Source organism: Esox lucius, chromosome 8, assembly GCF_011004845.1.
Source record: "Esox lucius isolate fEsoLuc1 chromosome 8, fEsoLuc1.pri, whole genome shotgun sequence".
Taxonomy (NCBI): domain Eukaryota; kingdom Metazoa; phylum Chordata; class Actinopteri; order Esociformes; family Esocidae; genus Esox; species Esox lucius.
In genome coordinates, this window is record NC_047576.1 from 7,771,571 (window position 1) to 7,795,884 (window position 24,314).

Sequence of the window (24,314 nt, forward strand, 5' to 3'; positions counted from 1 at the left end):
GGTTTCACAAAGGAAAATATTGAACGTTACATTTTCATTTTAAATATAATAATTCTGATATTTTTTGTAAATTATGCAAATAACCAATCGCATTGTAATGATATTTGGTGGTATTTCTTTTTGTGATGCATTATGGGTAGACCACTACATCAAAGATGGCTGCGACCTCAGCAGGACGTGTTTTGACTCTTTGCAGACAATTTCAAAACGCTTGTAGGATATCTACGACGTTATCAGCTCAACAGTCTACTGTCACTTTGACAAAAGGTCGGTCTTATCCTCACAGGTAAGAAATGTATTTTTTTTTCGTTACAAAGCCTTAGTTTCGAGCCCTTCATTTTGGTGAATGGATGTACCGCATTACAGTAGGATTACATAGTCGTTTGCCCGCTAGTAATCTTCTGTGTTTCACTCTGTTAGGTTACCATCTACGCTTCTAAGTTCAAGTTGGAGTTGTAATTTGGACCTTGCGGTTCAGTGTCGGCCTCTGCATACCACCATCAGCCGAAGAGGACTTGAGGAGTTTTTCGACATACCTGAAAACTGGGGGGAGGCAACAGTAAAGTCAGGTAAGAATTTTGAGCAGAATATCTCCTCTGAAATGCAGGTACTACATTTTAAATAAATGTAGTCCAAAGAAGGAACTGGTTTAAATTCCACACACAACACCATCACCTTGAAACATGGAACTATTGTATTTTTGTTAGGTGACTTCTTTCAGAAAGATAATCATGCAGTAACCATGACAACGGTCTTAAGTTTAGGCATGTAGCTGAATTTAACATTGATTATTTCCATAATTAACTGTAGGGGCACCATGGACTGCCAAGCAACTAAGGACAAAAAGTAATGAAGACTTGCACAAGCTCTGGTAAGTGGTGAATGTTGACAATTAATGAAAACCTTGTGCCATAGGAGCCTGACCTTCAGATTTAACACTAACCTTCAAAATGAATTTAATTTAAGTGTTTAATGCTCTCACAGGTATGTTCTGCTGAAAGAGAAGAACATGCTCCTTACCATTGAGCAGGAGTCTAAAAGGCAGGGACAACAAATGCCAAGTCCAGAGCGATTAAAAAAGGTAGACGGGCTTGTACACTCTGAGATTCTGGTTCAGGGAGTAAAGCTACCATTCATTTTCCCTGTAATATTTCACCAAGATTTCCAGTTACATGTTGAATAAGTGTGACAATCTCTGTTGTGGTGAAAAATAATGTAAAGGTTAAGCAATCACTTAAATCTTACTATATAGATGGAAAAATGCATCAGTCCATTGCATTTCCCGAACCGCTATGTGGGCAGAGCACTTATCACAGCACTTCATACCAGGTATAATTAACAAAAAGAACAGTTTAATTGAAGCACTTCACTGAATGGTCAGTTGAAAAACTGGTTCAGGGAATGCTTTCAGCATGGCCCTTAAATACATCAGTGATTCTATTAATGTGGTCCAGGTGACCGTGCACTATAAAAACATTCAATGAATGAACATTCAATAGCTGAAAAGGAAAAAAACATGTAAATGACAGCTGTCGATGGGTGTTTTTTAGATGAGTGTTATTGGTCAGAGTGACACCTTGAATATACCAAAACTGAAAAGATCTGTATCTCTTCAGATCGACAGGTCTATAAGGAGGCTGGACACCGTGGTGAAGGAGAGGGAAAATGCCCTCCGTCTACTTCAGACAGGCCAGGAGAGAGCGAGGCCCGGAGACTGGAGGAAGGACGTCTTCGGACGGATCTACTGGTATGGGGCTTCCACACGCTACACCGTCACCTTCAAACATGTCCGAAAGTATCCCCTTTTGCCATGACCCAACTGCTATCCCGCTACGTGACTTCAACGTGTAACGGGCAAACGAGGACTGTTGAAAACTGCATGACGTGTTGGACTGTCTTTGGGAAACGTGTCAAGGGAGAAGGAATTAACTGAGAAGCCAACAATTTTAGTTTTCATGACTTATTAATACTTCTGTGGCCTAGGCCGGTCGCACGGTTCATGTTGCTTCTGGTGCACATGTACTGCTGCAGCATGGTTTGGAGTAAGGCCTACTGCTCTTTTCAACAAAACTTCCCATCAATTTTAACTTTTTGGTAAAATAGCAACTCAGTCTATACAAATATTCAGTTGATAAAATAAGTAGGTGTTTAGGTAAGGTTGGGTGTTATTGCACACTGCAATCATTACTACTTTTTCCTTCTAGGTATCGGTTTAGAGAGCATGCTCTTCCCTGGTACATGAACCGGAGATACAAACGAAAACGGTTCTACACACCAGCATTTGTTGCCCCCCACCTAAGGTAATGTTGTTGACTACTTTTTTTTTTGTTGAAAAAACTACTTTAGGCAGAGAACTTCTACTTTTTAAATGTTTTTCTTGCATGAAACTTGAGACTCTGTGTTGATAGTTGTGAGTTGGAGGAAGTAATGTTTTGTTGCATATCCCAGCTCTCACTCGGACTACCTTTGGAGAGTGAAGTCACAGCCATGCTAAATTTTACTCTGGTTATAAAAGTCACAACACTTTACTGTTGTGACAAGTTGTCTTTGTTTCTTCCAGACTTCGTCTAGAGAAATACCTCCGTGCTAAGACCAGAAAGCAGAAAAAAGAGAGTGAAAACCAAGCTGTGCTCAAGGAGAAGTTTCCCCAAATGCAGGCCAAGTCTCAATGAGAGCTTTAATGAGGAATCATCATTTTCCTCACTTACGCCATTAACATTGGAGCTTGTGACTGTATTGAAATAAATTTACATCAGGTTTTGTATAAACAACTGCCTGTCATCATGATTTATTTAATTTACTTTTTCATGTTGTACTTGCCCTCATCAGGATCTATGCTTTGACTCTGGTTATGACTATATTCCATGTCATCACTTGAAAACTAAGTAATCAGTGTAACTTCTAAGAATAAATCGTGAGTGAATTATATTTACACTCTCATTTCTGGAACGCTGAGTTTTAGATAAATGTATCATTGCACATATTCTGAAACATAGGACAGAAATTAAGCCTAGTTCGGGACTAAGGATATCTAACTCAATTGAGATTTCCACTGAGTTTGAATGCTTATCTGGTTGTTTTCATTGCTTTTACATCGCTCAGACAATTGTGATAAACCTTAAGTGAACGCTGTCTAACGTCAGGTTTTAGTTATAGGATTTAAAGAGTCGTTTATGTACGATCAAGCCGAGACGACCTTGAATTTCTAAGCCATTTCATAAATGATCAGTGGTAAAAACCCATAAACAGTAAAACGCATAGCAAAAGTTGTATTTCTAATTACATTATTTCTCGTGGTACATTTACTTGACAATGGACTATATTTTTCAAAACGCGCCGAATTTGTCAAGGTAGCTTTGTGATGTCAAATGTAGCGGTAACTCGGGTAACCATAGTCAGGCTACATAAGGAGAGAAACGTCTGAAGGAGTCAAATGCTCCTAACGACGAGAATATGGTACGTATATAAACCACTCGTTTAAGGTGAATATTATAGTGAAAAGTAACTAAGTAAATTCAGTGGGACAATGCTGTATTCTATTGAGGTATGACGATGATGCAACCATGCCAGTGATCTATGCTGTAAAATATTACATTTGTTCTCTTTTCTTCAGCTATTTTTGGTCTCTGTGGCAATTCTCAACTGATTCCGGTTACTACCCCGACTAACATGCAGATAAACCCATAGGGCACGTGCCTTCGCTTTCGCCATCTTGCGTAAAAATCCTACAGACGCGATGGTCATGCGGGGCAAAACACAAAATCAGATGTCGACCAGCTCTGTACATTTAGGAACCGGACTAAACATACGTGAAACAATTACAGAAGCTAAGATCACTTGGCGTTGGTAGTATTTGACTTCGAGATAAACATTCCTGCGTTTTGTCTTACTTGTAATGCATATATGAATGCACAAACATATATGAATCCACAAACTTAAACAAAATGAACGTTTTTTTAATAGCCTTCTCCCTTCATTTATTTTTGAGTGACCCACGTGTAGTAGAATGTTTAGTTTATGTCAACCAATGAGAGTGGGACTTGTGCGTTCAGCGTCTCAAATAGAATCAGGTTCAATTTGAGCGCTTGGCAACGGAGACTCACTGACGCGTGAGATCATTTTAAATATAATAATTTAATAACAAGTATGGTTACATTTATTGCGACGCCAGCGCACGCAGCGTGACCGGTCTAGTCTGTTTTACGGATTATAGAGTTGACTTCGGTGAACGGAGAAGTTTCTCGGAATAGGTACATCAGAAATCCTTGCCTAAGTGAAGGGGGGAACAACTCAATTCTACAGATTTTCTGGAGGATAGAGGGTATAAAGCTATCGCCACTGTCAATCACAGTAGTCAACACTGTTTTGACAACACAATAGACAACACTGTTTTGTTCAACACCCAAGCTACACACCCAAGCTTGATACGGACAGATGCCAATGCAGACTACAACTGGTGGGAGGACTAAACTCGTAGAACATGTTGGGCAATTAAATTAGATTTAAAACGTATGATAGTCATCCACTATTTTCTATGTACAGCTTATATACTGAATGGCAAGTTCTCCAGAAACTGTTGTGGGGTTATTGAGTTCTGGGTTGGTTGCTTCTCTGTTAGTTTAAAATAAAACATTGTTTTTAAAAAATTTTTAAATACATTTGTTGTGGAGATTTAGACACTGTTTTTAAAGTGATACTCTTATGATATCATGCATTTTCTTGGTCTTAAAGCAGTGGTTCCCAAACTATTTCAGTTACTGTACCACAAACAAAATTTTGCTCAGCTGGAAGTACCCGCCCATGTTAATTTTGCTAGTAAACCTATGGGGTCAAGTGTTTAACATCTCACTCAACTAGGCTGGTCTTACAGGCTGGAGTCAGGTCACTTCCGGACCACTGCCTAGCTGTGTGGGCAAGCATATTAGCCAATTGTAGTGGGCCCAAATACAAAGAAGCACATAAGGCACTCAGGAAGAGTAGATGCCGCATCTTCACAGTGTGGACATCAGGTAGAGTAGATGCCGCATCTTCACAGTGTGGACCTCAGGAAGAGTAGATGCTGCATCTTCACAGTGTGGACCTCAGGAAGAGTAGATGCTGCATCTTCACAGTGTGGACCTCAGGAAGAGTAGATGCTGCATCTTCACATTGTAGACCCCAGTATTGCAGTATTAACTAGAGTAATGACTACATAGGACCGCGTAAATGGACCATGAATAGACACCCACACTTTTAATATTTAGTATTAATTACAAAATCACATTTGTTTGTGACATGTGCCTGTTAAAACCAGGATACCGTTGTGGCTTAATACGGAACAGATCAATGGAATGGGAAACTGCATACTTTCAAGGTAGATGATTGATGACCATTACAGAGATCTGTGGGTGAATCTAAAAAAAGGTAAAACACACAGTGTTTGTAACATGTACACGCACTCTGATTATGTCCTAATTGTCTGTATGCTTGGCTGTCCTTAACAAATGTAGAGAATACTTTTACACTACAAGAACCTTATTAGCAAAACATTTTGAAAGGATTGGAACTGTTCCCACGTTTCATAAATGGTTCAGATAGACATTCACTTTCAGTTTTAGAGAGACCATCGCAGGACTGGGCCTAGCTACTGCAGCTGACATGTCCCGGGAAGACATTGATCCACCAGAAAGATGTTTCTGTTACTGAGGAAGTAAGGTATGGCTGTCCACACTGTCCACTTAGACTGTATGGAAATTAGAAGAAGACAATTTCTAATTGCCTAGGACGCAGGAGTCAAGTGTGAGACCAGTTTACCAGAAGGTCTGTTTAAGGTCTGCTATTCTGTTGTGGTTTCCTCCACAGCCCAGAGACAGTGACTATAGGACCTTGTCCCAGTCTACAAACATGCCTTGTCTGTATGGTGAAAGACCCACTCCACTCTGAAGCTGTAAAGCCGTAAATGAAATGGTAAATTGTCCTTTTAATTTCATTTCCCAACCTTAATCCAACCAGGTGTTTTTAAAAAAAAAAGCCATTATTTGAAACGTTCACATTCTACAACCACCTGTACAGTGAAAGTTGGGATTCATCCGTGAAGAGAACACCTCTCCAAAGTGCCAGATGCCATCGAATGTGAGCATCTGCCCACTCAAGTCGGTTACGACGACAAACTGCAGTCAGGTCGAGACACTGATAAGCATGCAGATGAGCTTCCCTGAGACGGTTTCTGACAGTTTGTGCAGAAATTCTTTGGTTATGCAAACCGACTGTTGCAGCAGCTGTCCGGGTGGCTGGTCTCAGACGATCTTGGAGGTGAAGATGCTGGATGTGGAGGTCCTGGGTTACACATGGTCTGCAGATGTGAGGCCTGTTGGATGTACTGACAAATTCCCTGAAACGCCTTTGCAGACGGCTACTGGTAGAGAAATTAACATTCAATTTAGGGGCAACAGCTCTGGTGGACATTCCTGTAGTCAGCATGCCAATTGCACACTCCCTCAAAACTTGCGACATCTGTGGCATTGTGCTGTGTGATGGAACTGCACATTTTAGAGTGGTCTTTTATTGTGGCCAGCCTAAGGCACACCTGTGCAATAATCATGCTGTCTAATCAGCATCTTGATATGCCACACCTGCGAGGTGGATGGATTATCTTGGCAAAGGAGAAGTGCTCACTAACACAGATTTATACAGATTTGTGAACAATATTTGAGAGAAATAGGCCTTTTGTGTACATAGAGAAAGTCTTAGATCTTTGAGTTCATCTCATGATAAATGGAGGCAAAAACAAAAGTGTTGCATTTATAATTTTGTTCAGTGTAATTATGTTTGTTGTATATGGTAGGTTTGACTCCATTAGCGCCAACATTTGAGACACTTAATGTTTATTCCTATCAGGAGCAGAGCAATTCCAGCGCTGTGGATCCCACAAATGAAGAGAACTTTGAGAGCTTGGAAAGGCTTGAGCCTTATTCATTGTTTATTGACTTTCTGCAGAATCTGACTGAGGAGTATGTTCTTATGTTTTTGGTAGCGCTATAAAACTTAGAAAAAACAATAGTAAATGTGCTAGAAATATACATGACGTAAGTGTTTCAAGTTAATTGCCAATAGCAATTTTTATAATTATTCAAATAATTTAATTCACCTGTCTGATGACGGAACTGCACATCCTGATACTGACCAACACTTCTGACAATTTTTTTAGGCAGTGGAGCAGGATTTGTGACGAATTGTATGACCCGGTAAGAATCATGTTACCCACAATTCCACCAAATCTTTAACCCTTGTTCATACGCTTTTGAACAATGCAATATTGAACATTTAAAACATTTCTTCTGTTTTCCATAATACAGCTGACAAAACAACAGCTTGCAGACTTGTGTCTGAGGATTGTTCAGTTTTTATCAGACAAATTGATGGAGATAATCACCCCAGGGCTTAACATACTACTGAGCATACAGCATTCCTCCACATCTTCCAGCTCAGCGTCAGACACCTGCTTGAATGATGACCATACTAATGCTGAGCTGGGGCTTCCAGAACAGCGAGGCTGTCGAATGCTTTCTGCTAGCTCTCGAAACACGACTCTCTACAATTCATCCCGCAGCATGGAGCAAGAGGAGGAAAAAGAGTGTGAATTTAAACTTTTGAAGAGTGAGAGTGATTCCCTGCCTAAGGAGGTACACAGACCAGCCAGTGGTGGAAGCTACATTCCCGTGACGGCTGTAAGGTATGCTCCTTCCTTGTATTGACAGTAATGTCCTGAATCAATACTAGATGTACACTCACCTAAATGATTATTAGGAACACCATACTAATACTGTGTTTGACCCCCTTTCGCCTTCAGAACTGCCTTAATTCCACGTGGCATTGATTCAACAAGGTGCTGAAAGCATTCTTTAGAAATGTTGGCCCATATTGATAGGATAGCATCTTGCAGTTGATGGAGATTTTTGGGATGCACATCCAGGGCACGAAGCTCCCGTTCCACCACATCCCAAAGATGCTCTATTGGGTTGAGATCTGGTGACTGTGGGGGCCATTTCTGTACAGTGAACTCATTGTCATGTTCAAGAAACCAATTTGAAATGATTCGAGCTTTGTGACATGCTGCATTATCCTGCTGGAAGTAGCCATCAGAGGATGGGTACATGGTGGACATAAAGGGATGGACATGGTCAGAAAAAATGCTCAGGTAGGCCGTGGCATTTAAACAATGCCCAATTGGCACTAAGGGGCCTAAAGTATGCCAAGAAAACATCCCCCACACCATTACACCACCACCACCAGCCTGCACAGTGGTAACAAGGCATGATGGATCCATGTTCTCATTCTGTTTACGCCAAATTCTGACTCTACCATCTGAATGTCTCAACAGAAATCGAGACTCATCAGACCAGGCAACATTATTCCAGTCTTCAACTGTCCAATTTTGGTGAGCTCGTGCAAATTGTAGCCTCTTTTTCCTTTTTGTAGTGCAGATGAGTGGTACCCGGTGGGGTCTTCTGCTGTTGTAGCCCATCCGCCTCAAGGTTGTGCGTGTTGTGGCTTCACAAATGCATTGCTGCATACCTCGGTTGTAACGAGTGGTTATTTCAGTCAAAGTTGCTCTTCTATCAGCTTGAATCAGTCGGCCCATTCTCCTCTGACCTCTAGCATCAACAAGGCATTTTCGCTTACAGGACTGCCGCATACTGGATGTTTTTCCCTTTTCACACCAATCTTTGTAAACCCTGGAAATGGTTGTGCGTGAAAATCCCAGTAACTGAGCAGATTGTGAAATACTCAGACCGGCCCGTCTGGCACCAACAATCATGCCACGCTCAAAATTGCTTAAATCACCTTTCTTTCCCATTCTGACATTCAGTTTGGAGTTCAGGAGATTGTCTTGACCAGGACCACACCCCTAAATGCATTGAAGCAACTGCCATGTGATTGGTTGATTAGATAAATTGAACAGGTGTTCCTAATAATCCTTTAGGTGAGTGTATATAACAATTTAAATGTTCTTAGAGGACAGACATTGCCATCTACGTTTTCCATTTTATATAATTACTTGACGCTAAATAAATGAGGGACTTAAAGTAGTAAATGTACAGGCCACATTTTCATAGTTTCTGAGCCATAGTTCATTGTTTTTATTAATGTTATTATTTGTTTATATGAAAGTAATGATTTCTTTGTTATATTCAAGCTCTCAAACCTCTCTGTCTGAGGAGCAGAAAAAGGAAACCGATTCTGAGTGTCTCCACATCACTCTCTCGGAGGACACACTCATCAGCTTTGTGCAGGACAGCCTTGAACACTCCCTCTCCAAACTGATACGCATGTCTGATTCTTCAACCAGAAGCTCTGACTCTACAAAGATAACCCCTGCTGTCATGGAAGAGGTGGTTGAAGATGTCAAGTTGGCTGTGTCTGTGGCTCTTAGGAATGTCTCCACAAGTCAAACCTCTCGAGTGACACCTGGAAGAAGCAGAGACTCACAGACCAAGAGGTCGAGTTTAACAGGGCAAATTATGACGACAATCTCTGACACAATTATGTTTTTTATTGATGAGACTGAACAGGGATTGCTAAAGGATCTGACCAAGAAGATCAAGTTTCTTGCATCGCAAAGTGGCTTCACTGACGATTTTGATGCCCTGATAAAGAAATATGAGAACATCCACAAAAACATCGAAGCTGGTTCCTCCTGCAACCTCACATCTAACAGCATCCAAAAACTATCTAGCCTGGGGTTCCAAATGTCAGCAATAGAAGCAGTGAGTGGAGTTATTGACAGAAATGTCAGTAGTTTGACATTTCTTAGTTCAGTTGTTCAGTCTGAGTTAACCAACTATGATCCAAAGTCAGAGTCGGCTCTATCCATTGTCCGATCAATTCACCCTGGGAGCTCCACAGCATCAGTAGTTGTTCAGGCTTTTGTGACAGATATGAAGTCTTTGGCCAGCTCTAAAGAGAGTCTGCCAGAAATGAATGTCTGGTCTGCTGCAGTTCACACCTATCATAGGATCCAAAACCACTTGAGGGATTATTTCAACAAGCTTCAACCATTTGCCCCATTTGTCCCATCTAAGGAGAACAACACACATGCTGAACGTAAGGAGACAGTGCGTCTACCAGGCCTGGACAAGAAATATGGGCCTAGCAAGAGTGAGCCTCAGTTCCCAGAGTCTAATGTTGAGATTACTCTACGAAGGGCCCTAAGTGAGAACTCTAAACTTCTTTGGACACATACTGACTCAGAGGAAGACAAGCTCCTTCTAACAACTTGCACCAAAGAAGTTATCTCTGAGCTTTTGGTCTTGTACAACAGTGAGGTGTCAAACGAGGACCACCTCTCAACTACTGGGCAAAGAGGATCAGATGCTTCTATTGAGAGACAACAATTTGTAGAGGATGTTTTGAATCAGCTTGGGGATCTATCCCATTCCAGGAAATCATCCCTTTGTGGTTTCCCCTCTCAAATTAAAGACAATATCGACAGTAAAGCCACAACCTCGTTGACCAGTCTGTCTGATTGCTTCCAAAAACTCTCCAGCTGGGAATTTCAAGCATCAGCAATAGAAGCAGTGAGTGGAGTTCTTGCCAAAAAAGTCAGTTGTTTGAGCTTTCCAAGGTCATCAAATCACTCTGAGTTTACAGACACTGTATCAACTAAAACAATACCTTGCATTGAGAAAACAGAGCCTGGTCTATCTATTGTCCAGTCAGTTTACCCCATGGGCTCGGCAGCGTCTGTCATTGTTAATGCTTTTGTGACAGATATGAAGTCCCTGGTTGAATCTGCAGAAAGTTCCCCCACAAAAAGTGTCTGGTCTACTGCAGTTCACACCTACCATAGGATCCAAAACCACTTGAGGGATTATTTCAACAAGCTTCAACCATTTGCCCCAAAAAATATGGTCCCATCTGTGGAGAATGCTGAACGTAAGGAGACAGTGTCTCTACCAGGCCTGGACAAGAAATATAGGCCTAGCAAGAGTGAGCCTCAGTTCCCAGAGTATAATGTTGAGATTACTCTACGAAGGGGCCTAAGTGAGAACTCTAAACTTATTTTTGCACAAACTGACTCAGAGGAAGACAAGCTCCTTCTAACAACTTGCACCAAAGAAGTTCTCTCTGAGCTTTTGGTCTTGTACAACAGTGAGGTGTCAAACGAGGAACACCTCTCAACTACTGGGCAAAGAGGATCAGATGTTTCTATTGTGAGACAACAATTTGTAGAGGATGTTATGACCCAGCTTGGGAATATATCCCATTCCAGGGAACCATCACTTTGTGAGGTCTATAAGGCCACAGCCGACTCAACTAGTGTGTCAGATTGCGTGAAAAAACTCTCAACTGAGAAGTTCAATACAAATGCCTCTGATGCAGTGAGTGAGTTTCTAGTTAATAAGTCCACCAGTAGCTCATCTAGTCCTCAGCCTGCTTCTTCTGTAAAGGCATCCAGGTCTAGTTCTATTCTAAACCAGAGCCCCCTGCCAAGTGACAACTATGCAGATTCTGCTGCCTTTGGCATCATTGAAACATTTGTGGAGAACCTGCAGAACTTGGCACAAACCCCACAGACAGAGTGTAGAGGCTCTGACCGATTGGACAATGCACAGAAGCTACAGGGCAGGATCTGGTCTGCTATCACTAGTTCATATAACAACCTCAAGAACAGCATAAAGTGCTTCAGCATTTGCCATAAGAGGTCAGACATGCAGAGCAGAATCTCCAGCCATTCAGCCATAGATGCCACTGAACATCTTGGGGAGAACCTTTTTATGCCAAGCCATGGGCTGAGACAAGCTAGTATGCCTCACCTAATCAGTTTGAGTCGAAATATTGCTCTACACAGGGGTGCTAGCGAGAGTTCAAAACTTATTTGGACTGAAACCGATAATGCTTCTCATGAAAATAGTCACAAAGAGGATATTTCAACTACCTTGACCTCATCTGACAATCAGACATCAAATGAAGCACACAATATAGGGAGAACGAAACCATCTGATGTCAACAAGCTTGTAAATTCTGTTCTGTCTCAGTTGAAGGATATCTCCTTATCGAGGTCCATAGACATGTTTGAATATTCCCAAGATCCTCTGAAGCAAACCCCTCTGGTTAGTCCAGAAGGTGTTCAATCTTCCCACAATCTTTCAGCAAAGAGCCTTCAGAAACTCTCTAGTCATGAGTTCCAAGCCAAAGCTGAGCAAAGAGTGAGATATATTCTCTCTAGATCATTTAAGCTTATGGAGGAAGGCAAAACAGATACACACCTCCAATCTGTATCTAGACCCACCATCTCTACTGATATAATCCAAAACATGGTGAAAGACCTGCAGGAGCTAATCCAGCCCAGTAAATCAGTGGATATGGTATCAGGCACCTCCCTGCTCACAGCTGAGAAAAAAATCTGGTCCGTAGCTCTTAATATCTACAACAGTCTGCAAAGTCAGATTGACGAATATCTCATGAAAGATCTGCGAAGATCAAATACGACACTCAGTTCGATGCATATCTGTCCGCGTCAAAGCAGACCTGCGACGCAAAGCACCAGTCTCTGTCAACACAGAAGAGTCACACCCGTCGGAAAAGAAAAGGCCTCCGTGACCACTGAGCTCTTGGGATCCGTGCTGGAGGATATGGACAGCCAAAAGGCACGAAACAGCTTTTCTTCACACTCCATCTCACCAACACCTATTTCCACATCAAGCCAGTCCGAATGGGACTTCTCCTTACCCGGTGCTCCTATAGATACGGAGTTACCTGCTCAGAGTTCCGGTCCAATTGTAAGAAACACCATCATTGAGGACTTGTTTTGCACAGAGGATTTGCTCCCCCCACACTTTGTGGACAAAGTCAGACAAGCTGCTGGGGTCGTAGTGGACAGGATGGTGGGAGGTGTTAAGAACACCCAGGGATATGTCCATGTTGCTTCTCATCCTGACGCCCTACGATCTGCTGTTCAGAAATGGAGAAGAATAATTTCCACTGGGACTATAAACGTTTTTACATATGAATTTGTGTGTGAGGTTATAGCTATTCAAGACAGCGACAGTACTCCACATGTACTCCTAACACTGATGCCAGCCAGAAGTGCTTCTGACTCCATCCTTTTAAGTCTCAGATGGGGAAAGGAACAGTGCTTATCCAGGAAGCTCTCCTATCATCTCCTCCATATATTTGCTGAAGAGTCAGCGAGGGGCTTCCTAAAACAGTGGTTAGATGCATATGAAGATGTTGACCTCAATGTCTCACTCCAAAATGAACCAAGCAACTTAACCTGCATGATCATTCCTATTCAGCTCAATCAAAGCAGGCGAAAGGATAGTGACACAATGAATGAGCTCATTGAAATTATGGTTGACCGAATGATGGACGCCATCTCGGCTGGCTCAAATCCTCAAATCACCAAAGGCACTGCGAAATGTTCCTTGGAGTCCGGGGCTAGCATAGCTATCAGTGACTGTCTCAGCTTGTTGTTGGATATGATGAAGGATGACCGCAGCAATACTGGACAGCAGAGACCTAAATTCAAGGCCCAGAAGACCAAAGCCAGGTTGAACCTTCTTCCTAAGTTTTCAAAGTGCACCTTTAACTCAAAGGTAGAGTATTGTAAATATTCCATTAATCACATTGCCTTTAATTATGTTTATAAAATGTGGTCTTATCCTGAGTTATTTTGCCATGAATATACTGTACTTTCAGTGATAGGATTTTCAGTTAGTGTGCTCTTTTCCACCTGCAAGGTTTCCAAGAAAGTAGAACAGGACATCTGTCCTAAAGAGCCTTTGTGTCTGCCTCAGAACCTTTCCCACATTGTGTACTTTACAGGTAAACAAGGATTTTTTTTGGTCTTCTGCTACTCTGGACTAATTCATTCACCCCTAAATTTAGAATTTGTACTTTTTATTTTAATTGTTACATTGTTTACTGTTTGACATATTGGGTTGAATTTTTTTTGCAGAGACCATGACACCAGAGAGGGAAGATATTGCATCTTCTATTCCAGATGAAAAGAGGGGTCGTAAACCCTGACTTAATCAGAATCTGTAGTGTTGTAAACCGGCCTTTTAATTAGAATCTGTGGAGGTATTACTGAGCGCTTCTCCAAAACATTCTAATCAGAAGACATATGATAAATTCTTCTCATTAAACGACTGTTTGCGATCCCTTGGGTGTTGTTTGGTAACCAAGCACAACATGATAAAATCTAGATTGTTCTGCTGAAAAATATTTTACATAAAACACTATGTTAAGAAATCATTTTATTTTCCAAAGACAACAGCCAATCAAATATCAACATTGGTAAAATTAAATAAGGATTTAAATTGCAATTAATGTCTAGTGAGAAACTCAATGACAGCAATTCAATGACACTGTTAGGTCACCTCCAAGAACCTTTTTCACCAGCCTCGAAATGAAAAAGGCTTACAAATTACAGTCACCTGACAACACATTGGAGAATGCACAGACAATAACACTGCCCAATCGTTTCACACCTTTCAAAAGGTTTGATATAAAAAAATAAAAATAAAAATCAAGTTAACCATACAGAAAATGGAGTCAAAACGTTCTACACACTTCATAGCAAATCAATATTTGACAGTTTGTTATAGTCAATAGTCTGCATAAAATAAGAGTCAGACTATTTTTTTGTTTATCTACAAGAACAGCGACCGTCCTTTGGTGTTCCTGAGTCCACAGCATAAGGTTAACTAGACAGGTTGCTGGATGTACTGGAGGCAACCTTTTTGGCGGTGGATCAAGGACACTTCCTGTCTACACACTGCTTCCCACCCTCCTCATACTCCTGTTTCGAGATCCACATTTGCTGGAAAGTTCCCTTGAATAAAAAAAAATATAAAAATAAACATGACATATTGCAACCACCATCCCAAGAACAGAGTGCATTAGGTCGCAGTAACAGGCAACATTATTTTAGAAACATTTTGATATCCAACCTAAATCCTAGTGAAATTGAATCCAACGGAAATGCAACTTCTGCCCTTGCAACTCGCCTTCCCCAAACACATAGATCAGCAGTGTCAATGTTGTGCAAGTGCCAACAGGATCTGTTCTCAGCGACCCACCTGCAATATGAACTGGTAACTACCCAGCTACTGGTCCATCTCGTTACCCACTAATTTAGCACCCACTATCCCCCTCATTGCGGAACATTCACATTGTTTGCAAAATTTTGGATAGCCAACTCCAGCATCGCCTAGAATGCATCGTTTGCGGGCGAGCTAGCATCACAACAGCAGTTGTTTATCAAGGTTTGAGCATGGCAAATTTGTATGAAGGAAAGTCAACATATTACAATGGTCAAAGTTGGAATAGAAATATATTTTAATACATTTTTACATTTTACACATTCTACAAAAGCAAGTTTGATTGCAAACTCACCAGTGATGCGAGGATGGATCCTCCAATCCAGGCACTGAACCGGCGCTCCACTGTGGTGTTGTTGGCTATCAACTTCAGCCTCATACTCTGAACAGAGAGCAGAAAAGTTAGTCCTAGACAGGAATAATGTTTAGTAACATTAAATTATGCAAAGTTTTGACTTAATGATACAGTCTTGGAATTTTGTATGGGGCATATAGTACATGGCATAGTACAATTAGTTTAGTTTTTTCTTTGGCTTGACAGCTGCACTTTAACTACAAGTGGCCAAAAATTCCAGTACAGGTGCTGGTCATATAATTAGAATATCATAAAAAAGTTGATTTCAGTAATTCCATTCAAAAAGTGAAACTTCTATAATGTATACATTCATTCCACACAGACTGATATATTTTAAGTGTTTATTTCTTTTAATTTTGATGATTATAACTGACAACTAATGAAAACCCCAAATTAAGTATCTCAAAATTGTGAAAAGGTTCAATATTGAAGACACCTGGTGCCACACTCTAATCAGCTAATTAACTCAAAACACCTGCAAAGGCCTTTAAATGACCTGTCAGTCTAGTTCTAGGTCCTTGCTAAAGAGGCTGGCTGTTCACAGAGCTCAGTGTCCAAGCACATTAATAAAGAGGCGAAGGGAAGGAAAAGATGTGGTAGAAAGAAGTGTACAAGCAATAGGGATAACCGCACCCTGAAGAGGATTGTGAAACAAAACCCATTCAAAAATGTGGGGGAGATTCACAAAGAGTGAACTGCAGCTGGAGTCAGTGCTTCAAGAACCACCACACACAGACGTATGCAAGACATGGGTTTCAACTGTCGCATTCCTTGTGTCAAGCCACTCTTGAACAAGACACAGCGTCAGAAGCGTCTCGCCTGGGCTAAAGACAAAAAGGACTGGACTGCTGCTGAGTGGTCCAAAGTTATGTTCCCTGATGAAAGTAAATTTTGAATTTCCTTAGGAAATCAAGGTCCCAGAGTCTGGAGGAAGAGAGGAGAGGCACAGAATCCACATTGCTTGAAGTCCAGTGTAAAGTTTCCACAGTCCGTGATGGTTTGGGGTGCCATATCATCTGCTGGTGTTGGTCCACTGTGTTTTCTGAGGTCCACGGTCAACGCAGTCGTCTACCAGGAAGTTTTAGAGCACTTCATGCTTCCTGCTGCTGACCAACTTTATGGAAATGCAGATTTCATTTTCCAACAGGACTTGGCACCTGCACACAGTGCCAAAGCTACCAGTACCTGGTTCAAGGACCACGGTATCCCTGTTCTTAATTGGCCAGCAAACTTGCCTGACCTTAACGTTATAGAAAATCTATGGGGTATTGTGAAGAGGAAGATGCGATACACCAGGCCCAACAATGCAGAAGAGCTGAAGGCCACTTTCAGAGCAACCTGGGCTCCCATAACACCTGAGCAGTGCCACAGACTGATCGACTCCATGCCACGCCACATTGCTGCAGTAATTCAGGCAAAAGGAGCCCCAACGAAGTATTGAGTGCTGTACATGCTCATACTTTTCATGTTCATACTTTTCAGTTTGCCAACATTTCTAAAAATAATTTAGCATTGGCCTTAAGTAATATTCAAATTTTAGATACTGATTTGGGATTTTCATTAGTTGTCAGTTATAATCATCACAATTAAAAGAAATAAACACTTGAAATATATCAGTCTGTGTGTAATGAATGAATATAATATACAAGTTTCACTTTTTGAACGTAATTACTGACATATTCTAATTATATGACCAGCACCTGTATATTTAAGTTGACATACACCAATCATATTCCAGATAATTGTCCTACCTTAACATGGCAGTCTATTAAAGCAGTTTAACTATAATTTTCTGGTGACTGTGCAACCAATGGAAGTCATTCTCTTACACCGTGTTATACGACTGAGTCTTGCTCCAAGTTTGAAGTATTCCACGTACTGTTACATTCACCTCATCGTTTAGCGAACATCCCCCGTTTCTCATCTGAACTAAGAACAATACAAACAGAGAATGTTCCGGCACACTCACGGGAGGGGTTTTCTGAGAGAGTTCTCTAGTGAGTCGGTCTGTGAAGCCCTGGATCAGCGTGTTGCCGCCGGTGACCACCACGCTGCCGTAAAGACCCTGAGACAAAGGTCAAAGGTCAGGTCTGTGGAACCTCTTGGTTGAGGTGGTGGGGGGGAGGTAATATGGCCACAATATTGCTTTACGTGTCACTTGTGAATAACAACATTAACAGATTAATCACAGCTCACAATGTAAATAGACCTGGTAACCAATAGCAGTCAAAACAAGTAAAGCTATTGATCGTGACCGTGTGAACATACCGGCCGAATGTCGATGTCACACATTCCTACACTGGTGGTCACCACATGGCCGACTCCCAGCATGGTGTTGCCGGACAGACCCTGTGGAGGACAACATTTTAAAACACTTCATACAGGTCTGACCACAGAAAGGAACAAGGCCTCATGGCATTCTGGGTATTTTCACCTTGGCATTGGAGGGGTCGAAAAGGCCTTCTGGAATCTTCAGCCTCTCCGCTCCAAAGTCACAGTTGTATCCGTTTGGCAGCTCATAGTGAACCGTGGGCATCTGGGCTGCAACCCTGTCAAAACCAGGAAAACAATTAAACACAATGAGAAGTAAACTTTTAAGGCTCAGGTGTCAAACCGATTCCATGGAGGGCCTAGTGTATGTAGGTTTTAGTATTTTCCTTTCAATTGGTGCCTAACTGAACCAGGTGAGGGGAGATCCTAACTTATTAGTGACTGCAGACACTCAGCTCTCTGTGGAACTGGTTTGACACCCGTACTTTAAGGGGAGTCAACTATTCTATGGTTACTGTAGAATGGAGGAGATTACAGGGGACTTACTGTTCATCGTAAGGCGAGTCTGAAACCTGCAGCACAGAGGCTTGGAAGTCCTGGATCACAGTCTGGAGGTAGGACAAGAGAATATCAAAGGCTGTTGTGACATTGCAACTACATTTTTATACGATAAAGACACTGTCAAACTCATGTTTAGGCTACAGAGTCCTGCTGACAGAGCCTAGTATCTACCTGGGACTGTTTTGGACTTTCGGTTTACAATGGCGCGCACACACACACACACATCTTACATTACACATGTAGTTGTGCCAGGACCGAGTGACTTGAGGTAGTTTTTCTTTCTTCTTCCAGCTGGCTGGGGCTCCTTCGCGCACCGCATCCTACAGTGGAAAACAGTGAGGTGAGCAGCGGTGGAGGACACATTCTGTGGTGAGAAATTAACGTGTGGAGGATGAATGGAACTCTTGTCATTCAGGGCTCTTCCTCACAGGGGCCATTTGTCTTTAATGCCAACCCAATACATCTTTCAAAAGTCTTTTTAGTTGCATTGGACCCCAGGGGTGTTTTAGCCGACAACAGGTCCGAAAAATGGGGATCCCGATAAATGTTTTTATGTAAACAAAGATCATAATATACGCATTTCAAAGCAGGCAATTTGACATGCATATGGAATAACTTTAACGCAAGTTTAGAAACATTATAAACGGGAATTTCAGTCAACAACACCATTGTAGGGCTTTTTGAAAGGGATTTATCAAACGGATTGTGTCCATCCTAATTGAATGGCGATTGGATGTTCGTGCCATGCAGTTCATGAGGATTCAATTAGAAATAAATCAATACAACACACACAAAAAGCATTAAATATTACATGCAGAATCGTAAACAGACCCAAAATAAAATAATTGTATAATAGTTCATACTATGACAAACAAAATGATTGAGACAAAAAATGTATTTAACTCATTATGCAACAGACAGGTGGAGGAGAACCAACATGACATGAAATGTTAACATAGATATTTAAAATATCTGAGTCCTTTACTTACAACACCCCACCACCGCAATAGCACCAAAAAGTGAGATGTGGAATCTCTGAAATGAATGGTTTTGACTTACTTTAGCAGGTCTCACCTTTGATGCAATCATGTAAGGAGGAACTATTTCAACATTTAATTCCTGAAATAGCTCTCTACATTGCATGCTCATGAAGTCCCCCGCAAGAGGAGATTTGACAATGCCTGAAAGAAAAGACAGGGGGGGAAAAAACATGACATGCAAAGCTTGGGCGGAAATATTATTTAGCAACATTCTTTGGTTGTCGTCAAAACCAAAACACATATCTAGACCAAGTAGTGTATCACCTAATAGATTTTTTTCTCTTCACGTAATTTGAGCAAATACACAAGACTGTAACAATTCTGAAATGTAGTACACAAGAAAACAACCCCGAATCAACTGGGCCCCAATGTTGTAGAATGTCCTTGTCTGTCCTTCAGTGACCCTAACATAATACTCCTTATCCCGAAATAGCAATCCCTCTTCTTATAGTAACTAAAAATGTCTCCATTGATTTCTGGATCACACCATCCCATATCGCTTGCCAGTGTTGCCCCTAGTACCCTTCTCACTGCAGAAAACTTCGATGCGTTACCAAGATGGTGGACAATACCTCGTATTCTCAAACATCTACATTTGGCATAAGGAGATTGAATCCTCCCCCTTCCCTACTTTTTATGAAAGTTGCTACAGGAGACTCGAAGTGAATTTCGGGTTTTCACTGGACTGAAGTGTAAAAATCACTATATTTCTACTCACTTCCAGAGATATGATGGTTTTAATTAAATGTATAGGTCATAGTCTTCCAACGTTGTCCAATGTTGCTTCTTGTGACTCACCAGAAACCGGCCATAGTTCACTCGACCCTTATCAGACATAAGTCTGTGGATGTAGCCTGTAAAGAACAGACAGTTTACCTTGCTGAAGAACGTAACCATCGTGCACTGGAATGGCAGTTGTGTGTGTGGCCCCGCTGTCTAACACTAATCCTGTAGAGCGTCCGTTGGCAAAGCTGGGGAACTCTGAGTTAGGGAACAGAAGGGCCATTTCTACACAGTTGAGATCAGATGTATGAGATCAAATGTAAACCCTGGGGTCACCACAGCAATAATGAAACTACATCTCTCTTGTGAAAAACCAATGGTCACAATGAAACAAACCTGGAGGTAAAAGCAAACGCTTTCAGAACTCTTGAGAATGTCGGAGTCAGTTGTCTGATGATTGACCGTGATTTTATGTCACTTGACAGCTGTTTTATGAAGCCTTTCTTCGTCAACCTTTCAACAGCTTTCTGGCTTCATTTTAATTAACCCTGTAAACCAGGTTAACTGACCCTGTAAGCCTGGGTGGCGTAAGGATACGAGGACAGCACAGCCGTTTTGCACAGGAAGAATGCAGGAATGTTGTAATGTTCAAACATCAGCTCGGTCAGCTTCTCCCTCTTGGCTCGCGTGTTCCACTGCCCAGATATGAGAGAAAGAGGGGGAACTGAAAAAGAAACCCTTGACGACAACATTTTCTACAAGTGTCAAGATCATTAGGGCACACCGTAGAAAAATGTTTTGCAACTCAAAACTTGAACAAAAATGTCTTACATTTAAGTAATTCACCAGAAACCCTAAAACAAAGCAACTTGAAGTAAGGAGTTTCTACTGTTTAAGTGTAACTATTCCATAGCGGTTTGTTGTCATTTAAAATCAGGGTTGACACACTTTGGACACGGAGTTCACAACACAAGGCTCACATCTTCACAAGTTTATCACAGAACCTGCGTACATTTTAAGGTGTATGCATGATGGGCTATGTGTTATGTGCCTGTGTTACGAACAACCTGAGCATGATTCCAAACCGAAGGTGAGGCCTACTCACCGAGGCTTCTGACATGAGTACGGGATGCATGCTGGGCTCGGACTTGAAGTGCATTTTGTAGGTGTGGTCTAGGATGGCCTGGAAGCTGTCCCAGTCCTCGACTTTACAGGCGAGAGAAAACAAAAGGCATAGATGAACCAAGTCAGTCAAGCTACTTGATCATTATTAAAAATGTACCACGAGGAAATGTTACACAAGTAGGCCACAGTTGTAGTTGTTTCATCGTGTAAAATATCCTTCATTGATTATATAGGTCATTGACTATGTTGACATTTTAGTAATACAGCAGAAAATTTCATTTAGAGTGACTTACAACTAGTGCATACATTAACACATCTAGTAGGAACAACCACACATCTCAGTGGCAATAAGTACATTCTACTAAATCCAGGTACAGTTTAACAGTTAATCCTTAAATGCATGCATACGTCAATGTGACTGAATTATAATAGGGCGAAAAATTTAATCTCCGTTGCCGGGTCGAATACTGGAGGAAAAAAAAGTATGATGAACTTTGCTAATTTCAGCAAAGTATGCGAACAATGATCCAGGTCTGCTCCCTAAGGGGGTCTCAGCTCCCCTGGCGCCATTGCTCGGCGTCAATTAAGATCACAGTCACACTTTGCTCTAAATAGTGCAGCCCCCTGCATCATTCAGAATCTCACTACCGCCACCCACACTACCCAAATTGACTGCTCGACGGGCTTGGATTTATAAGAGATAAATGACCTGTTCAGGCATCCAATCTGCACCATGGACTGCCCAGGGGTTAGACAACCAACACCTCAACCATGGTGGACCTTAGTCCAGCCAACCATCATATCTCTACTGTATACAGGTCTTTATAGTCAAGCAGTTAGAGCTTGAGGTTGGTCAATCAATGAAATGTATTTATAAAACCCTTTTTACAACAGCAGTTGTCACAAAGTGCTTTTACAGAAAAACCCGGCCTTAAACCCCAAGGAGCAAACAACAGAAGTGTTGAATTTCAGTGGCTAGTAAAAACTCCCTAAGAAGGCCGAAATTTAGGAAGAAACCTAGAGAGGACCCAGGCTCAGAGGGGTGACCAGGCCTCTTCTGGCTGTGCTGGGATATTAAGAGTCCAATTGGAATAATTAATAAATGCATGTGGGCTAAATCCAGAGTCCATTTAAATGTAGCATGACCAGATGGACAAAGACAGGGACAGCAACAGGCCCCCCAAACAAGGTACTCCGCAGGTGTGGACCAGGTCTGTCAGGTCTGGTCACTGGACGGTGTGTCTTTGACCAATGCTCTTAAGCCCACGTATATGTAGAGCAAAACAAATATAGGCACCCCGTATTTATGTCATCCCTGTAGTTTATGACTGTTCATTTCAACACTATAATGCTGCAATTTGATGTTACAGAAAGATTCCCATGTCAACTAAAGAAATGCCAGCCGCCGACACAAAGCCAGCAGTCCTAACAAGGATCCCCTCTCAAAACCTGTAGCCACAGATACCGAAGGCGTCACCAAGCCCGGCATTCCCACACTAGTCCCATCTAGGGATATAAAACGCTGGAGGGACACTTTAGACATCCCGCATTTAGTCCAACAACATCTAGGTGGAATGATGTCAATCTAATGTCCAGTATGTCCGCGGTCACGTGACGGGCGGCGAGGGACTCACTCATGCCGTTTTTGAGCGGTGACATGACTTCCATGTTCTCGCGGGCAACTCTGAGCTGGTTGGTGTCGATGAAGTAGTTGGTACCCTGCTTCCCCTTATCGCCACCATCGGTCTCCATTGGAGTGCTTCCATCCTCCCTGTCCAGGGTCACACCGATCACTGTGGGGAAGTCAGCCTACAGGGCAGAAAGGAAAATTTATATTAATGTCCATTTAACACTGTCCACTCCACCTATGTGACACCAATCCTATGCAGGTGACTTTCTAACATGGGCCCAACTCAAAGGAATGGAGCAGAAACACTTTTTGAAGGATAACAACATTAGCATCTATAAAACAACTATAGCCTGGTCCTAAGCTTAGTGGCACATTCTTGACAACTTGATAATGACAGAGGTCGTCAGAGGCAAGATAGACAGGGAATGTCAGAGAACCATCTTGACTTTACTACCTAAACCCATGCTAACCGTCACGTGGTTGTCAGTCCTCAATTCCTGACATTGACATACCCTCCAGAAGAAAATGAACATGCAAAGATGCACAATTAATCAGGTCAATAGACTAGAACACTTACCTTGGGACAGTCTTCTCCAGCATAGCCAGCTCTCACTGTGTAAGAGCCTATGTCAAACACCAGTGCACCAACCTCATCTGCAGAGAGCATGTACAAAATAGGAAATTATAGCTGCCTTGAATATAAATTTCGGCAGTTTGGATTTACATCAATAAACTGTTAGATTAATACTGTACACTTGCCAACTAGTTACATATTTACTAAGAAAGCAGAAAAGATAACATGTAAGTGTATAAAATCTTAATGTATAAACGTGTTTACTTTGTATCAACCTGAGATCAACTAAGAACTAACTAGCTAACGCTAGCTAAAATAGCAAGTAAGCAAGGTGAGCTTAGCTAGCTAGTTAATTAAACTGCAACGACATGTTATGGTCCTGCAACGTCTTTTAGTTCTCTTTACTCATTAGTTGGCAGACATGCAGTCATTGTTTATTAATTACAAAGTAGTTACTAATGCACTAAACAAAACAGTATGCCTGTAGTTTATAGCCAGCTAGCAAGCTATATGCTAAATAATGCGCAAGTCTGCACAGCACTCGCTAACATGCTAACGTTAGATTCCGAACTAGCAAGCTTGTTGTAGCATCACTAAGACGCAGCATGACGCCTTATTCATTCATTTATATACTCAAATTCCCACTCACCGCCTCCATACACCCCGCCACTCATCCTCTCAAAAAAAATCGAAGAAACTGATTATCTGAATAATACGTTTAGGGGAATAGTTCGGCAGCTAGCTAAACGTTTAATCACAACAAAAGAAAAGCGTTCACGTGAACCAACCTAACCGGCGCCATTCAGCTTTGCTGGGCTATCCAATCAAACTTTGAAACGGCATTACTAGTTCCGCCTCTGTGCCTGACGTCAAAGTTAAGTTTCTATGAGAATAAGGGATAGTATTTTGGATGAGGGGTGCATGGACTGAATCGTAACCTCGAACAATC

The 24,314-nt window shown here is 41.7% G+C and overlaps 3 protein-coding genes across 5 annotated transcripts; 2 read left to right on the forward strand and 1 right to left on the reverse strand.

Moving 5' to 3' along the window:
* Positions 1-146: 146 nt before the first annotated feature.
* On the forward strand, positions 147-2,782 carry mrpl47 (mitochondrial ribosomal protein L47). The gene is given in 7 exon segments (NM_001303992.1): positions 147-286; positions 421-569; positions 811-871; positions 985-1,081; positions 1,617-1,747; positions 2,205-2,300; positions 2,561-2,782. Coding segments are annotated over 7 exon segments (777 nt in total). The 5' UTR covers positions 147-155; the 3' UTR covers positions 2,673-2,782.
* A 2,573-nt stretch (positions 2,783-5,355) lies between these two features.
* On the forward strand, positions 5,356-14,072 carry LOC105011348. Of its 2 annotated transcripts, none has more exons than XM_010871307.3 (7): positions 5,356-5,403; positions 5,842-5,946; positions 7,187-7,223; positions 7,335-7,711; positions 9,176-13,577; positions 13,722-13,806; positions 13,940-14,072. In XM_010871307.3, the coding sequence occupies exons 2-7, from the start codon at positions 5,939-5,941 to the stop codon at positions 14,008-14,010; spliced, it is 4,980 nt and encodes a 1,659-aa protein (XP_010869609.3). In that variant the 5' UTR covers positions 5,356-5,403; positions 5,842-5,938; the 3' UTR covers positions 14,011-14,072. The 2 variants fall into 2 exon arrangements, with proteins under 2 accessions (XP_010869609.3, XP_034149858.1); XM_034293967.1 differs by lacking the exon at positions 5,356-5,403 and adding an exon at positions 5,608-5,694.
* Positions 14,073-14,225: 153 nt separating this feature from the next.
* Positions 14,226-24,193, reverse strand: actl6a (actin-like 6A). Of its 2 annotated transcripts, none has more exons than XM_010871309.3 (14): positions 24,015-24,193; positions 23,369-23,445; positions 22,796-22,970; positions 21,142-21,242; positions 20,634-20,731; positions 20,190-20,284; positions 19,348-19,454; positions 18,504-18,593; positions 18,259-18,320; positions 17,876-17,990; positions 17,710-17,790; positions 17,411-17,506; positions 15,382-15,468; positions 14,226-14,818 (listed from the first exon to the last, which is right to left on the reverse strand). In XM_010871309.3, the coding sequence occupies exons 1-14, from the start codon at positions 24,037-24,039 to the stop codon at positions 14,738-14,740; spliced, it is 1,290 nt and encodes a 429-aa protein (XP_010869611.1). In that variant the 5' UTR covers positions 24,040-24,193; the 3' UTR covers positions 14,226-14,737. The 2 variants fall into 2 exon arrangements, with proteins under 2 accessions (XP_010869611.1, XP_010869610.1); XM_010871308.4 differs by having other exon boundaries at positions 19,333-19,454.
* Between the last annotated feature and the right edge of the window lie 121 nt (positions 24,194-24,314).

Excerpts from the sequence above, each read along its gene's own strand:
- LOC105011348 (XM_010871307.3), top strand. Across the intron at positions 7,224-7,334 it reads GTGACGAATTGTATGACCCG|CTGACAAAACAACAGCTTGC; the intron begins GTAAGAATCATG and ends TCCATAATACAG. Across the intron at positions 7,712-9,175 it reads ATTCCCGTGACGGCTGTAAG|CTCTCAAACCTCTCTGTCTG; the intron begins GTATGCTCCTTC and ends GTTATATTCAAG.
- actl6a (XM_010871308.4), bottom strand. The coding sequence starts at position 24,039 with ATGAGTGGCGGGGTGTATGGAGGCG. Across the intron at positions 20,732-21,141 it reads TACTCATGTCAGAAGCCTCG|TGGAACACGCGAGCCAAGAG; the intron begins GTGAGTAGGCCT and ends ATATCTGGGCAG. Across the intron at positions 18,321-18,503 it reads GGCACAACTACATGTGTAAT|ACTGTGATCCAGGACTTCCA; the intron begins GTAAGATGTGTG and ends TCCTACCTCCAG.